Genomic DNA, 14,187 nt, shown 5'->3' on the forward strand with positions numbered 1-14,187 from the left:
TAATGGCCTCATTTATTCTATCATACTAAAAAGTCGTTGTTGCTCTTCCAAATTTTAGTTTGTAAAAAAAGACAAAAACATACAACAGTGAGGATTCGCTGGTGGTCACCCACCCAACTACTAACTCACCGGCGTGTGGCTTAAGTACGGCTGAGCGGACGGGAAGCCCTGTTTTCCACACCCTATGGTCGTATGTACTTGATTTAGAGTGAAGAAAAACTATATAGCAAGCACAAGCTGGTGACCGAGCATGCTCATTAGCATTTATTTCATAAGATATCGTCTGACTGGCGACTAAGTATGCTTGCACCATAGCCAACGTCATCGACAGATCGAAGAGAACGGTACTCTTTCGCTGCTTTGTAGGCTTCCACTTCTTCTAACTGGTGGTGCACGTTCTCGTTCACGTCCACAAGCATCCGTATTGTTTCCAGGCTGTGACGGACGGAAAGTGTGGGCTGTTTCTTGGGCCTCTACAGTTTTTCATGCTCTAGGTCTGGCCATGCACGCAGTTCTATGCTTATGACTTGGATTTCAACCAGTTTCGCAGCGATGGGCTGTAGCCCTTGGTGATCAAGGTCCCGCACTTTTAGCAAGACATGGATATGTGTCGCAATATAATCTGAAGGCTTCTGTTGGTGCATCGCCTTTTTGGTCACGAAGGCGTCCTGCAAAAATTCGCTGGCTTTTGTTCGGTCCGATGGGATGTGAATTGAAATGCATACTCCAGCAATATCACCAATTTCTCTGTTGCTGCCCATTCTCAATAAAGAAACGTCGTAATAGAGATGAGGTTGTTTTCATCCGTCGATGGTGTGTAGATGAACAAGGGTGGACGAGTGAGTCGGTGAAGAGATGAAGTTATTCGTTGTCATGTCCCTGTACATCCTAATATGACCACTTTACCTGCACGTCAACCTTGCAGTGTGGGAGACAATGTGGCCTGAGAACCTCGATCTTTATTATCTTGATGGCCAGCTCATGCATGTCTATTTCAATTGCCTAGTGCCCCGGTGGATATATTGTTTGATTAGTCAGTCCTATCCTTGCTGATACCCAATCTTCCCAAGATCCAAACTGCAATCACCCGGGTGAATACCATCGAGCAGTTACTCTAATTTCTCTGCTTTTGCGCTTCAATCATTCTATTTCTGGCATATTGTATGCATTCGTAAAAGATATCCTTTTTAAAGAGCTATCATGTCAAATATGGTACCGTTATACATCAATTGGCCCGAGTGGTCGAGCAGTTTCCTGGTCTAGCGGTTATGATTTTCCGTTAACAAATGCGACTAGCAGATGTTCCGGAAAGGTTCTGGGTTCGATTCCCAGGGAAACTATTTTTTTGTCTTTTTGTCATTTCCCTGTCAACAGAGGTATTTCCTTTTTTTGCCTTGTCTCAACTATAGATAAACTATGTAGATCTAGACTTTTCTCCCCCGGGAAAATAAGCATGTGTTCTCTGACATTATCTGTCCGAGTTTATGTCCGGCGAACAGAGATGGCCAAGAAAATACCCATGTATCCATTTAATGAGTCCGCAGCGAAAATCAAAGAAAATCAAATCTGAACAAGGGAATCAATTGATATATTTTGTTTAAATCTATCCAACAACGGACAATTTACTCTAAGCGAAGCTTCTCAAACTCCTTGACTTGCTCCTCGAGACGGGCAGCCTCGCCCTCAGCATCACGTAGACGCTTCTCCTCCTGCTCACGGACCTCGGCCTTGACCTTCTCCTTCCAGCCAGGGCCGTTGATGATACCCTGGGATCTGCGAACAGTCTCACGGGCCTTTTCAAGGCTAGCCTTAGCCTTCTCCTCCTGCTCCAGGGCAACTTCCTTAGAGACGCGGAGGTAGACAGCAGCATCAGAGCCGACGGCAGCCACAACACAGCCAGAGGGAGGGTTCTTGTTCTCCGGGCCGAGGTGGGACAGCTCGCCGAGGGTCTTACCACCCAGAGACTTGATGGTGTTCATCTCCCCGGAAATGGTCTTTTCGCTGGTAGCATTGTAGGTCTGGATGATGATATCGCCCTGAGTCTTGACGTCGTACTGGGCCAGAATAGAGCGGATGGCCTTGGAGGTGTTGAGGATGAGCTCGTAGGCATCAGCAGCAGCGGGGTCGTCGAACTCGGCGAGATACTCGGGGTACTTAGCCTTCATGATCGAGATGGTCTCGTCGCCCGCGCGGCGGGGCAGACGCTGCCACAGGTGCTCGGTGACGAACGGCATGATGGGGTGGATCAGGGTCAGGGCACCCTCGAGGGCTGTGTAGAGGGTCTGCTTGGCAGACTCCTTGGTCTCGGCTGAGGCCTCATCGGCCAACAGGGACTTGGAGTTCTCGAGGAACACATCGCACAGCTGGGAGTACCAGTACTGGTAGGAAATCTGGGCGGAGTTGGAGAAATCACGCTGCTCAAGAACCTCGTTCATCTCCTTAGCGGCGATGTTGAACTTGTGCAGAATCCAGCGTTCAGAGAGAGACTCATTGCCAGTCTTCTTAACACCAGCCTGAGGCTTGAAGTCATCGCCCAGCTTGCCGAGGACGAACTTGGTGGCCTGGTAAATCTTGTTACAGAACTTACGGTATCCGTGAATGACCTGGATATCGAAAGCAATATCACCTCCTAAAAACCATTGTTAGCAAATAGAATCAAACAGAGACATGCGATGAAACCTACCACCAGTGGTGTAAGAGACAAGAGCGAAGCGGAGAGCGTCGGCACCACATTCGGGAATACCCTTGGGGAAAGCCTTCTTCTGATACCTGGTAGCAGCGGCAATCTCGTTATCGGCGATGTTGCCCAATTGCAGCTTGTCATGAAGAGCCTGCAGCTGAATACCCTCCATGACATCCAGAGGATCGATGACGTTGCCCAGAGACTTGGACATTTTGCGGCCGTCAGAATCTCTGATCAGGGAGTGACAGTAGACCTCGCGGAAAGGAACCTGACCGGTCATCTTGATACCCAGCATGATCATACGGGCAACCCAGAAGAAGAGAATATCCCAACCAGTCTCCAGAACGGAGGTGGGGTACAGGTTCTCGAAGTCGTGAGTCTTACGGGGCCAGCCCAGGGTAGAGAAGGGCCACAGCCCGGAGGAGAACCAAGTGTCGAGAACATCGGGATCACGAACCAGAGAGAACTTCTTGCCGGGGAACTTCTCCTCGGCCTTCTTGCGAGCATCTTCCTCGGTACGGCCAGTGACCCAGAGGTTACCGTCACTGTCATCACCGTCCTCGCCCTCGATCTTGACAAAGTAGGCAGGAGCCTGGTGTCCCCACCAGAGCTGACGGGAGAGACACCAATCGTTGAGGTTGCGCATCCAGCGGAAGTAGCTCTTCTCGGCGGACTCGGGGCGGATAATGATTTCGCCCTTCTCAACGGCATCGATGGCAGGCTGAACCAGGCTTTCCATCTTCATCCACCATTGTGGCTTCATGATAGGCTCGATGACATCGTTGGACTTGGCGCAACGGGGCACCTTCATGGGGTTGTGCTCCCACTTGACGTACAGACCCTTCTCCTTAAGATCTTCAATGACCTTGTAACGGGCATCGAAGCGCTTCATGCCGGCGTAGGGACCAGCGTGCTTGTTGAAGGTACCGTCATCGTTCATGACAGAGATGAACTCCAGATTGTGGGCCTTACCACGGTTGAAATCGTTGAAATCGTGGGCAGGGGTGATCTTGACGGCACCGGTACCGAATTCGGGCTCGACTTCGGAGTCGGCAACGATAGGGAGAAGACGGTCCAAGAATGGGTGACGAGCGTTCTTGCCGATCAGGTGCTGGTAGCGCTTGTCGTCGGGGTGGACGGCAATACCAGTATCACCAACCATGGTCTCGGGACGGGTAGTAGCAATTTCGATGCGCTCGGTGGTTCCGTCAATCTCGTAGCAGAAGTGAGTCAACACACCGAACTCGACCTTCTTCTCGTAGCCAGGCACATCGAGAAGTGTGCGGCCCTCAATCTCCTTGTTCTCAACCTCGAGGTTGGACAAAGAGGTGTTCAGAGCCACACACCAGTTGACCAGGCGGTTAGCACGGTAAATAATACCCTCCTCGTGAAGGCGAACGAAGGTCTCGGTCACAGCAGCTGAAAGGTTGGGGTCCATGGTGAAGGCCTCACGGCTCCAGTCGAATGAACCACCAAGTCTGCGCAGGGCGTTCTTAATGTTCTTGTGGTATTCATCCTTCCAATCCCAGATCAAGTTGACCATGGCCTCTCGGCCAATGTCGTGGCGGGTTTTTTTCTCCTTCTTCCACAACATCTTCTCGACAACGCTCTGGGTTGAGATGCCGGCGTGGTCCATTCCAGGAAGCCACAGGGTAGTCTTGCCCTTCATTCTCTGCCAGCGGATCATGGTGTCCTGGAGGGCGTTGGTAAGGGCGTGACCCATGTGAAGAGAACCGGTAACATTGGGAGGGGGAATGGGGATGACGAAGGAGCCTTCCGGCTTGACCTTGCCATCAGGTCCGAATTCGGGCTTGAAGAGATCGCGCTCCTCCCACCAGTCGAGACGACCGGCCTCGATGGCAATGGGATCGTAGGCATCGGTGGTCTTTTCCTTCTCGGGTTTCGCCTTCTTCTCGGCCTTGGGAGCTGCGGCCTTGCTGGCGGCAGCCTTGGCCTTGGCCGCCTTCTTCTCTTCGAATTTCTTGTTCTTCTCGGCCTTCTTGCGCTCCTTCTCCACTAGACACCACCCACAGTATCAGCAAATGCTTGTTATATGGCAAGGACTTCCGAGGCAAGGGCCCAAGATAGATTTTGGCAACATACACTCCTTCTCGGTCTTCACCTTGGGAGCTCCGGCCGGTTCGCCCTGGTTCTGACTCTGGGGCTCTTTCGCGGCATCGACGATCTGGGAGGGTGTCTGTTCGTTGACCTGGGGTGCGCTGGTCACGGGAGCCGCTGGCTCACCCGCTGTTCACTGTAAGCTTCTGCGACTGAGAATGAGTCATGTCATGGAACTCACTAGGGGTTTGGGCAGAGTTCTGAGCCATCCTAGAGAATGCACGATATTGAGGAGTAAATCTCCAAGGCGCCGATCGCGCCACGAATCGCCGGATAAGTATCTTGAGAGATGAAGAGGTATGAGGAGGGGTTGTGCGAAATGCGGGCAATTAAATTTCCCACAACGAATGGGAGCGGACTTGGGAGGTTCGGTGGAGTCGGTCACTGCAGCGCGTTTATGTGTCAACGCTCATGAAAGGATTCAATATCATTGAATATCTTATGGTTTTTTTTTCTCGCGAGTTCCTTGCTACAACATTGTATTCGTTTTTTAATTTATTCAACATTGCGATAGCCCTCACGTGATACGCTTGAGCCAACGGGTGATCTGATCTATAACAACATTGGCAGTCTTATATGACTCAGTCGGAGATGATTCATACTCAATATCAGCCATTGGGTCTGATCTCGAGTCTAGGGCGATGAATAATATACATGGGGTGAGACATATCTGGGTACCCATCATATATCGAACAATCCAACACCTACGGTATATAACACCTCTTGAGGTTTCGAGGATTTCTAGGTCTTTTCCCTTTTTTTTTCAACTGTTTTTTTTTTTTCAATCTCGTCCAATGTTTCATTCATAAAAGAGAAGCGTTAAGAAAATGCAATGGGTTGTCTTAGGGAAATCCCTTGAAACACGAAGCACCCAGCAGAAAGGCCAAAACACCAATTCAACTAACAAGGGAGAAATCAATTAGGGAAACCCACGACCAGCGCTATACAAATAGAAAAAGATGAAAGAGGAGAGTGATTTCCCCATCTAAGACGTTGGTTTATCACGCTCATTGACACGCCAAACGACCTAGGCGATAAGAGAGTTGGAGAGACCCAGCAAATTAAATGTCATGATGTCTTGTCATCAAAGTCGTCTTCATTCAGGATTTGATTGTTTGCCGCAGCCCATAATTCGAAGGGCCAGTGAAAAGGAGGAACAGGGGGTACGAAGACCAAGCTCGTTTCATGTTTCGATCATCGTTGTACCGTTCATATCGGCAAATTTCAAATGCAAAAGGTACGTAATTGTCGTGATGCCCGACGCAATCTTGATGGCAGCATGCGAAGAACTTGGAAACCCGGGCATCACAGTAAAGAGATCAGAGCCATGGTCATCACCAGTTTATGCGAGAGAAATTCATGGCAGTGTTACATTGTTGTGGCTAAGGGCCGCTGCATCAGCACGCACAGGGTCGAAGTATGCGTGTGCCATGGCCTCCTGAGCAGTCAAGCGGTCCTTTGAAGATAAGTCAGTATGGGCAACTTGTAGAGATGTTGGAGCAACTTACAGCATGGTCGTAACGCAGAAGCTTGTCAAGGAAATCAATGGCCTCGTCACTGATGAAACGCTGATTCTCTGCGTTGACAAACGAGTGCCACGGCTTCCGGGGGAAACGGGAGAGGATGTCGTCGTATTGCGGGTCCAGTTCAATGTCGTATTTGTCCAAATACTCAAAGAGCTCCTCAGTACCAAGGACCTTGGCGATCTTGACCAACTGGTCGGTGTTGCTACCTCCGTGGAAGAAAGGCTCCTTACGGAAGATCATGGATGCGAACATAGCACCCAGGGACCACATATCCAAAGAATAGTCGTATTCCTGGAAATCAACCAGCAGCTCGGGGCCCTTGAAATAACGAGAAGCAACACGGACGTTGTATTCCGTACCCTTGTGGTAGAACTCAGCCAGACCCCAATCGATCAGACGAAGCTATAATAAGTTAGAACCAACAGTTTCTGCAAGAACTTATTGATAAGCCCACTAACCTTGCGCTTCTCGTGATCAATCATGACATTGTGGGGCTTCACATCCCGGTGCATGATACCCTTGCTGTGGCAGAAGTCCAGCGCCTTGAGCAGCTCGAAAACGTAGAAACGAACATCGTAGTCGGAAAAGCGGGGGTACAGTGTGCGGAAATCGGTGTTGTTGATAGCTTCGAAGACCAGACTAGGAGTCTTGCTCTGGTTGTCACGAACAACATCCAACAAAGCCACAACATTGGGTCCACCTGCGAGATTCTGCAGAATCTTGATCTCACGCTTGATCTTCTTCTTCTTGACAGGCTTGAGAACCTTGATAACGCATTTCTGGTAGTTGACGACGTTGATGCCTTCAAAAACCTCCGAGTACTTTCCGCGACCTGAAGTGGATATAGTGAGAAGGTTTGTTTTTCAATTTCACCCCCAGTTCAGGCTTGCGGCAAACATCTCCGACAAGCTACAGACGGATGGGATTTGATCATTTCTCACCTATCTTGCGAACGATTTCATAATTTTCAAGGACACCCCAAGAGATGTTGACGCTGTCGTAATCCCAGTAGGACCGAGGCATATGCTCGTTGACATCGGCATAGACACGCGCCATCTTGACGATGACAGGCGGTTTTCGAGTGCGCCCACAATTGAAAGATGTGCGGCGGGGTCACGAGGGGCGCGGCCGTGTGACGGAGCGAGGAGCCGGGGGTTAGCTTGACTTAGGTGGAAGGGAGCAGCAAGCCCAGCGACTGATCAGCCCAAACACAGTGCTCACAAGAAGCCTTGAGCAATGGGATGGACAGAGTGAGATAATGTCGTGATATGATCAGTAGAATGAGATCCGTTCCGCCTGAGGTCACGGGATCTGAGAGGTTTGTGGGGACCCGACCCAAAGTAGTTAGTGCAAAATGGCGGATCCTTTGTTAATCCGTTCGATTTTCTGATTGCCTTTTTGGGACAGTTCGATGTGACCAAGAGCCTCGACAAGTCAAAGCAATAACTCCCACGGGCAGGGCTGGCCTTCTTTTAAACCCAACATGTTTTACGATCTGAATGTACCTTACAGCCCCGATGACCCCGAGGTACCCCACACTCTGAATTTCCTCGCCGAACGTAAGTCATTCATTCCGCTCCGCGGCACAAGATCCGCAACTTAGAGCACATGAGGGACTGACCTGACTTTTTAGTTGGTTACACTACGGTTGCACTGTCTCAAACAATTAACGGGAAGCTTCCCCCAACCCTAGCTCCTCCTCCTCTTCCAACAAACGCGCCGAAATCCCTCCAACTGCTGACCCGGTTGAACCTGACTCTGGCCGACCCCGCGCAGAATCAGCGCCTAAATGCCCTGAGTCAAGCGTACGATATCGTTGCTCTCCGTCCCACAAATGAGAAGTCACTTCTAAATGCGTGCACCAACTTGGAATGCGACGTGATCTCCGTGGATCTCTCGGTGCGACTTCCATACCATTTCAAATTCAAAATGCTGTCCGCGGCAATATCACGTGGAATCCGTATCGAGATCTGCTATGGGCCAGGTATCACGGGAAGTGGACTTGATGCCCGAAGAAACCTCATTGGGAATGCAACTTCCTTGATCCGCGCGACACGCGGTCGAGGCATCATCGTTTCCAGTGAAGCCAGAAGAGCCTTGAGTCTACGAGCTCCGTGGGACGTGATTAATCTTGCCTGCGTCTGGGGTCTTTCACAAGAGCGCGGAAAGGAAGCAGTCTGCGAAGAGTCGCGGAAGGTCACAGCTTTGGCCAAGTTGAAGCGAACCAGTTGGCGAGGCATCGTGGATATCGTCCACGGAGGGGAGAAAGCGAAATCCGAAGGACCCGCAACAAAGCAAAAGAACGCCCCAAAAGCAAAAGGGCCCATACAGCCAGAAAATGGAGCAGACAATCTCAAGAGGAAGGCTTCTATCAGTTCTGAGCCTGTCGCCGAGGACGCCGACAAGCCACTGTCCAAGCGAGAAATTAAACGACGAGCTAAGAAAGCACGGTTTGACGCAAAAGGAGAGAATACGACCTGATTTAAACCTGCTACGACGTCTTTAAATTTTCGTTACCGAGGAACTCCGTTCCTCAGCCACTGGTAGTAGGCAGGGATTTTGAAATTCTCTGGCTTCCTATCAGCGAGTGTCATCGGTTATCGGACAAAATCGTCGAAACATTTCCCTTGTGTTTCAATCGAGACTCTTTTGAGCAACCGCTATGACCCCAATCACCACTCAATACTCTTGAAGAGTATTGCTGGGCCGGTATATTGACTAATGCTCCCTTCAAATATGAAAAGTAGCCATGATCCCGAGGTCCCAATGGTGCAATTACTAAGGTAGCTCCCGAGACTTTTTCACATCTCAAGTATAGCACAGCTGAAACGAGCATATATGGATGGATTACAGTATCCCCTACTAGATTCTCAATACAAATAATGTTGGCTTGTTTGCTAGTCGCGTCTATATCAATGTGGGAAACCCTCGGTTCTAAGCGTTTCTGGCGAGTATGACACGACCTTTAGGGTTATAGCATAACTTCCGTTGGCAATTAAGCCACGTTGGCCTGTAGGACCTGCATCTGGGGATCTAATTTTGGCATTCAGCTGCGTTTGATAGATAGATCTGTTGCCGGGAATTTGTACATAGGAACTGGAATTGGCTAGTACCTGTGTATACTGATGCATATTAGCTGTCCAATCTAGTGATTCTAGTATTTGCGAATGAATTGGAATGAATGCACAGTGCACCATATTAGTGATTTAACTATCTAGAAAACAGCCTGCAGAGGGCACGGCACCTCGCAGCAAAGAGTTCATACTACCCATGTAAGTTGCTGATTTAGGAGGTAAGCGAAAGGTCTTCCAGCCCAGTCAGCTCCTGGTAAATCTGCGTTGCTCGCAATTCCCCTTCATCCCCCAAAGGATTCGCTTTGTTGAAACATCTACTAGCGGGACGGCAGGGAACATCCATTTCCCATTCCGTGATCATGGTGTAGATGAAGTCAGGACTGAGCTCGCAGATACTGACGGTGATCGATGGAACATGATCAGATTCAGATGTACAGGCTGTGTCGAGCGAGTAAAATATCTTCTCTTTCGTCATCCTACTGAGTAGGTGGCCAAGCTGTGTTGCATCACATTTTCCAGAACAGCAAATCGGGCCGTTCAACAGATTTAAGATGTGCTTTTTGATCATGACTTCAAATTTTTCGATGCATTTCTGTCTGGCTTGATCGATTGCGTCTGGAAGTACACGATTAGTGATGTCTCAGATAGATCTCAAAATCAATCGACCGTTTTTCACACACCTTTGACGGATTTTGGAATTGGGAGATAGCTTGTGTCGAATGGTCCTGTGCCTTTCCGCATGGCCGTCCTTGTTGTTGCTTCAAAGACGTCAGGGGACTTGAAGACACAGGAGATCATCAACCATGTCCTCATATCTTCCAAAGACAAAGAAAAAGGGCTCCAACCCGGAATCGAAAGAGGCCACCAGAGATCTTTTATCCATATACCAGCAAATACCTCGACTACCTCATGGCATTGAAAAAAGTCGGTGGCCACGGCGATATCACTCAATTGCTGTAGAGATAATCTGAGAGGGACTTGTCGTAACTGTCCATGGATAAGATTCAAAATGATCAGGAGGATGTCTGGTTTGCAGTCGTTGACGGGAATCTCAGCAGACCCATTTGTTCGAAGAGCTTCCCCTTCGGCCCAGCGATCTTTCAGCATTCGCTTGAAATAAGCCGATGAAAGTGCGAGATGCTTCGATGAGACCTGAAAGCGGGCGTAGTTTCCGGGCACATTGCCTTTGCTGATGTCAATCAATGGAGTCTTGGGTGTGAAGAGAACGACATCTCCATCCGTATCAACTTGATAGGGCGGCTGGAGGCCGGCCGACATAGCAGCAGACATCATGGGATTGATGTCTTGATCTTGGTTCGAAGCCATGGATATGGACCGTATTGACTTGTGAAATAGGCGTCACGGAGTGATCCCTTACGCGGTGCCAGGATTGAATTTGCCGGTACACTCAGAAGTGAGAATAGGCAGGGTGAAGAGAAAGAAGAGTAAGAACCGGAATGAAACTCTTATTTATGTCTCTCGAGAATGTTGGATGTCAGCAAAATCAGATCACTTGTGGATGATTTGCACACCTATGGCGTATTATAGCGGCACGTTGGGCATGTTCAAGAGCATGGATTTTGAGTTTCGCCATAGATCCATAGAGATATTTCATGATACGGCGGTGAAAATACTTCTAGCAGACTACTCAATCAAATTAACATGTCCAACGTGGCGCAATTCTACGCTGTACAGCCCATGCATACATTTCCCTAATATACAGCCTGGCCTTTGGATGTACGCATGGTGATATCGCATCCTTGTGTCAGGAGATAATCAATTTTTGGGAAAGGATACATCAGAACCGAGGGATGCCTGGTCCAAATTTTTGAAATCAATAATATAGCAGCGTCTCACAAGTCAGGAAAGAATGAGCAACATGTATATCAATCTGGAGAGGGTCTGCTAACCGCATAAATAACTTCTTTATTCAAACCTAAGTAAAAGCAGCCACTTCCCTTAAATCGAATCACAGCTGTGATACATAGAAATGCGTATAAGAGAGGGATCAGAAGAATCGAATGTGAAACTCACACTTGATCATATATCTTACACGGAGAAAGCAAGAGGCGAAGTAAAGATATAATATGGATCTACTTTCAGTCGCTGTGTCTCACGATCTTCCTTGTATGAACTAAAAAAGACCTCAGTCTCTTGACACAACTCATGTTTGACATCTTGATGCCGTTCCAGTGTGATACATGGACTGGAATACTCTTTTACACTAGAAACTTGGAGACGGGCTCCACAGGTGATCTGGTTCAAGTTCTATATATCATGATCCTTGACATCCTCACATCTCATTGAACAAAGGTATATGACAAATGAGATGTGACTGATTCGAAATGCCATTGAGGGCTGTACCAGCTAGCTAGAGGCCACAGATTGCTAGTCATTCGACTACCCACACCACCAGCGACCACAGTCCGGTGACCATTCTCATCACCTCGATATATGTATTTAGGGAATACATATTCACAATCATCAAGGGCAAAACACCTTATTGTAACAGGGACTACCGGAATAAAAATCATCAAAAGATCTATTCCATAGTTCTGCACGGTTTAAACATCAACCCTTATATTTTAGTTTGATTAGAGAGAAATTTGCTAGTCTGTCTAATATACCTAGGTAGTTATCTATCGAGTCCCCAGCTGACAAATCACTAGTCAACCTCGGAAGTTTCCAGGACCCCGGGATGGATGTGTGCTTACTCCGTTTATCCCCTTTCCTCCCAGACTGCCACTAGATGACTATGACTATGAAACAGCCAGTACAGAAACAGTTGTTTCTTCTTCTTCTTCTTCTTTTTTTTTTTTTCTTCTTGAGGACCCAGATACATTTAATTAAGAGTTTCATCGATTGCTCGTGACGATCCATGTCGATACGTATGTGTTTCCTCTTTCTGTCAGCCGCATTGTAGAGTTAGTTCTGTCGTCTTCTACAGGATATTAGTGTTGAAGTGTGCTGAGGATTTTAGATGCAACGTTGTACAAAAGAGCTACCGCAATAGGTAATATATTTTGTATCTCAAGGGGGCATCTAAGTTGTAAGCTCACTGGGAAACGCCGCAACGCGTGTTCATTAAAAATTGGAAGATAATGATACTTCACCAGGTGGGGATATAGCTTCATACGTACTAGGGCCATTCTCAGCCCTACCAAAAGTGAGCAGATGAATAAAATATTGGACCGAGCCATCCTTGCTAAAATCCCAGCAACTTGGGTCCAAGTTTGGGCACGGCTGCATCGATACGACTTGATGTTACATATATATATATTCTTGAAATAATTCAGTCTTAAATTAGGTGAGCTACACCAGATGAATCCAACACGGAGGTTCAATGTCCGGGATCAAACAGAAAGAGGGGAACACGTAGACATATGTCTCGGTTAACCTCTTTCATGCTCTTCGGGTATGTTGCCTCTGCCAATGTGCTCCAAAGCTGAATGCAGATGCTTCCTCTCCACTATCACATGTTTTTTTTCCCATTCAAAGCGATAAAAAACAGGGAAATAAAAAATAAAAAATAAAAAAATGAAGAAATTGAAAAGAAATAGGAAATGAAATAGCCTATCATCCGATTTCCACCGCAAGGCCATACATTAGTGCGTCATTGCTTCAAATAGGCGTAGACCAAAAATTTCATTGTCGTGCTCAGACTTCGCGTGAGTGGGCTCGTCGATAAATTAATGCATCCCTCGGACCCAAACCATCTCATCGTGTCCTGCACGTATGATTCCCAGACCCGTGGGATGCCCGCATCGTTGGTTTGGCTGTGGAGTCCACTCCTGGCTGGGCTTGGCTGTCGACCTAGCCTCTAATTAGGCAATGTGAATGCTTCTGGGCGGCTGAGGTCGGTTGCTCCGACCCAGCCGCCTATGTGGTTGGTGTTTCGTTCGAACATTTCGTCACGACTATTTGAGTTGTCTCTTGTAAGATGATCGTTCTCAATTAAGGAAGAAGGCGGATAATAAACATTTGACTTACCTCAATTCCGGTTCTGTGTAAGTATAATCAGATGACTTTGGAGTGGAGGAGCTTGCAACGGCAGGACTGGCAGTGCCCATGTTGGTAGTAGGGATTTGCTGGGGGGACGATTGATTTGAAGCTTCCATTGCGTTTAACATAGAGTTTGCGTAGGGTAATTTGTACTTTTGGCTCGAAGAGGTTTGTGGTATTTTAAGCAGGGTTGAAGCACGAGTAGACTCCTTTGAATATCAGAAGGGGAATGCGCCGACTCTTCAAGAAATGAGGAAATTACTGTTGCTTTATATCTGAGCGACCGCTATAGCATGAACCAAGACAGCATCAAGAATCTCATGTCACTGGGAGTCTTCAAACACCGGTGAGCGGACTTCATCCAATGCTATATTGCAACTACTGAATTAGGAATCGGTTCCGGAGGAGCGGACCCAATAGACCAATAGCTATTGCCGCCGTCATTGCGCGCGTGTCATTGAGGTAGGATTGAGTATGTGATTTATTGGCCAGTGTTAGGTAGTGCAGAGAGTATCGGCCCAGTATATTTTTTTTTGTTGTCTCTGGAGCCTCATCTCCGGAACCAATATAACCAAATACGGCCAAATATGTCAGAACCAGTGGAAAACGCGGTTGCCTTGTGCATAAAGTGCGAACCACTGAAATATGCAAAGATCTTGTCTTTTTAGATTGGTTGTCTTGCATCTTTCAGATCTGTCCGTGCTAACCGATCAAGTACTCCAGGGCTGCAGAGTACATCCAAACACAATGCATTTACGCTTCCCACACCGACCGTGATATATCC

The 14,187-nt window shown here is 48.0% G+C and overlaps 4 protein-coding genes across 4 annotated transcripts; 1 reads left to right on the forward strand and 3 right to left on the reverse strand.

Moving 5' to 3' along the window:
• Positions 1-1,622: 1,622 nt before the first annotated feature.
• N7500_009466 (valine--tRNA ligase) lies at positions 1,623-5,010 on the reverse strand (the record flags this gene model as incomplete). Its single annotated transcript, XM_056680605.1, has 4 exons — positions 1,623-2,629; positions 2,684-4,699; positions 4,787-4,930; positions 4,983-5,010. 4 exons carry the CDS (start codon positions 5,008-5,010, stop codon positions 1,623-1,625), a joined length of 3,195 nt encoding a protein of 1,064 aa, XP_056527987.1.
• Positions 5,011-6,158: 1,148 nt separating this feature from the next.
• Positions 6,159-7,383, reverse strand: N7500_009467 (casein kinase II subunit alpha/alpha'; the record flags this gene model as incomplete). The annotated part of the gene is made up of 4 exons (XM_056680606.1): positions 6,159-6,257; positions 6,310-6,729; positions 6,786-7,159; positions 7,269-7,383. The coding sequence occupies 4 exons, from the start codon at positions 7,381-7,383 to the stop codon at positions 6,159-6,161; spliced, it is 1,008 nt and encodes a 335-aa protein (XP_056527988.1).
• A 427-nt stretch (positions 7,384-7,810) lies between these two features.
• On the forward strand, positions 7,811-8,808 carry N7500_009468 (ribonuclease P subunit p30 family protein; the record flags this gene model as incomplete). The annotated part of the gene is made up of 2 exons (XM_056680607.1): positions 7,811-7,886; positions 7,961-8,808. 2 exons carry the CDS (start codon positions 7,811-7,813, stop codon positions 8,806-8,808), a joined length of 924 nt encoding a protein of 307 aa, XP_056527989.1.
• Positions 8,809-9,612: 804 nt separating this feature from the next.
• N7500_009469 (uncharacterized protein) lies at positions 9,613-10,727 on the reverse strand (the record flags this gene model as incomplete). Its single annotated transcript, XM_056680608.1, has 2 exons — positions 9,613-10,016; positions 10,082-10,727. 2 exons carry the CDS (start codon positions 10,725-10,727, stop codon positions 9,613-9,615), a joined length of 1,050 nt encoding a protein of 349 aa, XP_056527990.1.
• Between the last annotated feature and the right edge of the window lie 3,460 nt (positions 10,728-14,187).

This window comes from Penicillium coprophilum, assembly GCF_028826855.1.
Source record: "Penicillium coprophilum strain IBT 35676 chromosome Unknown utg000006l_segment0_segment0, whole genome shotgun sequence".
Lineage (NCBI taxonomy): Eukaryota > Fungi > Ascomycota > Eurotiomycetes > Eurotiales > Aspergillaceae > Penicillium > Penicillium coprophilum.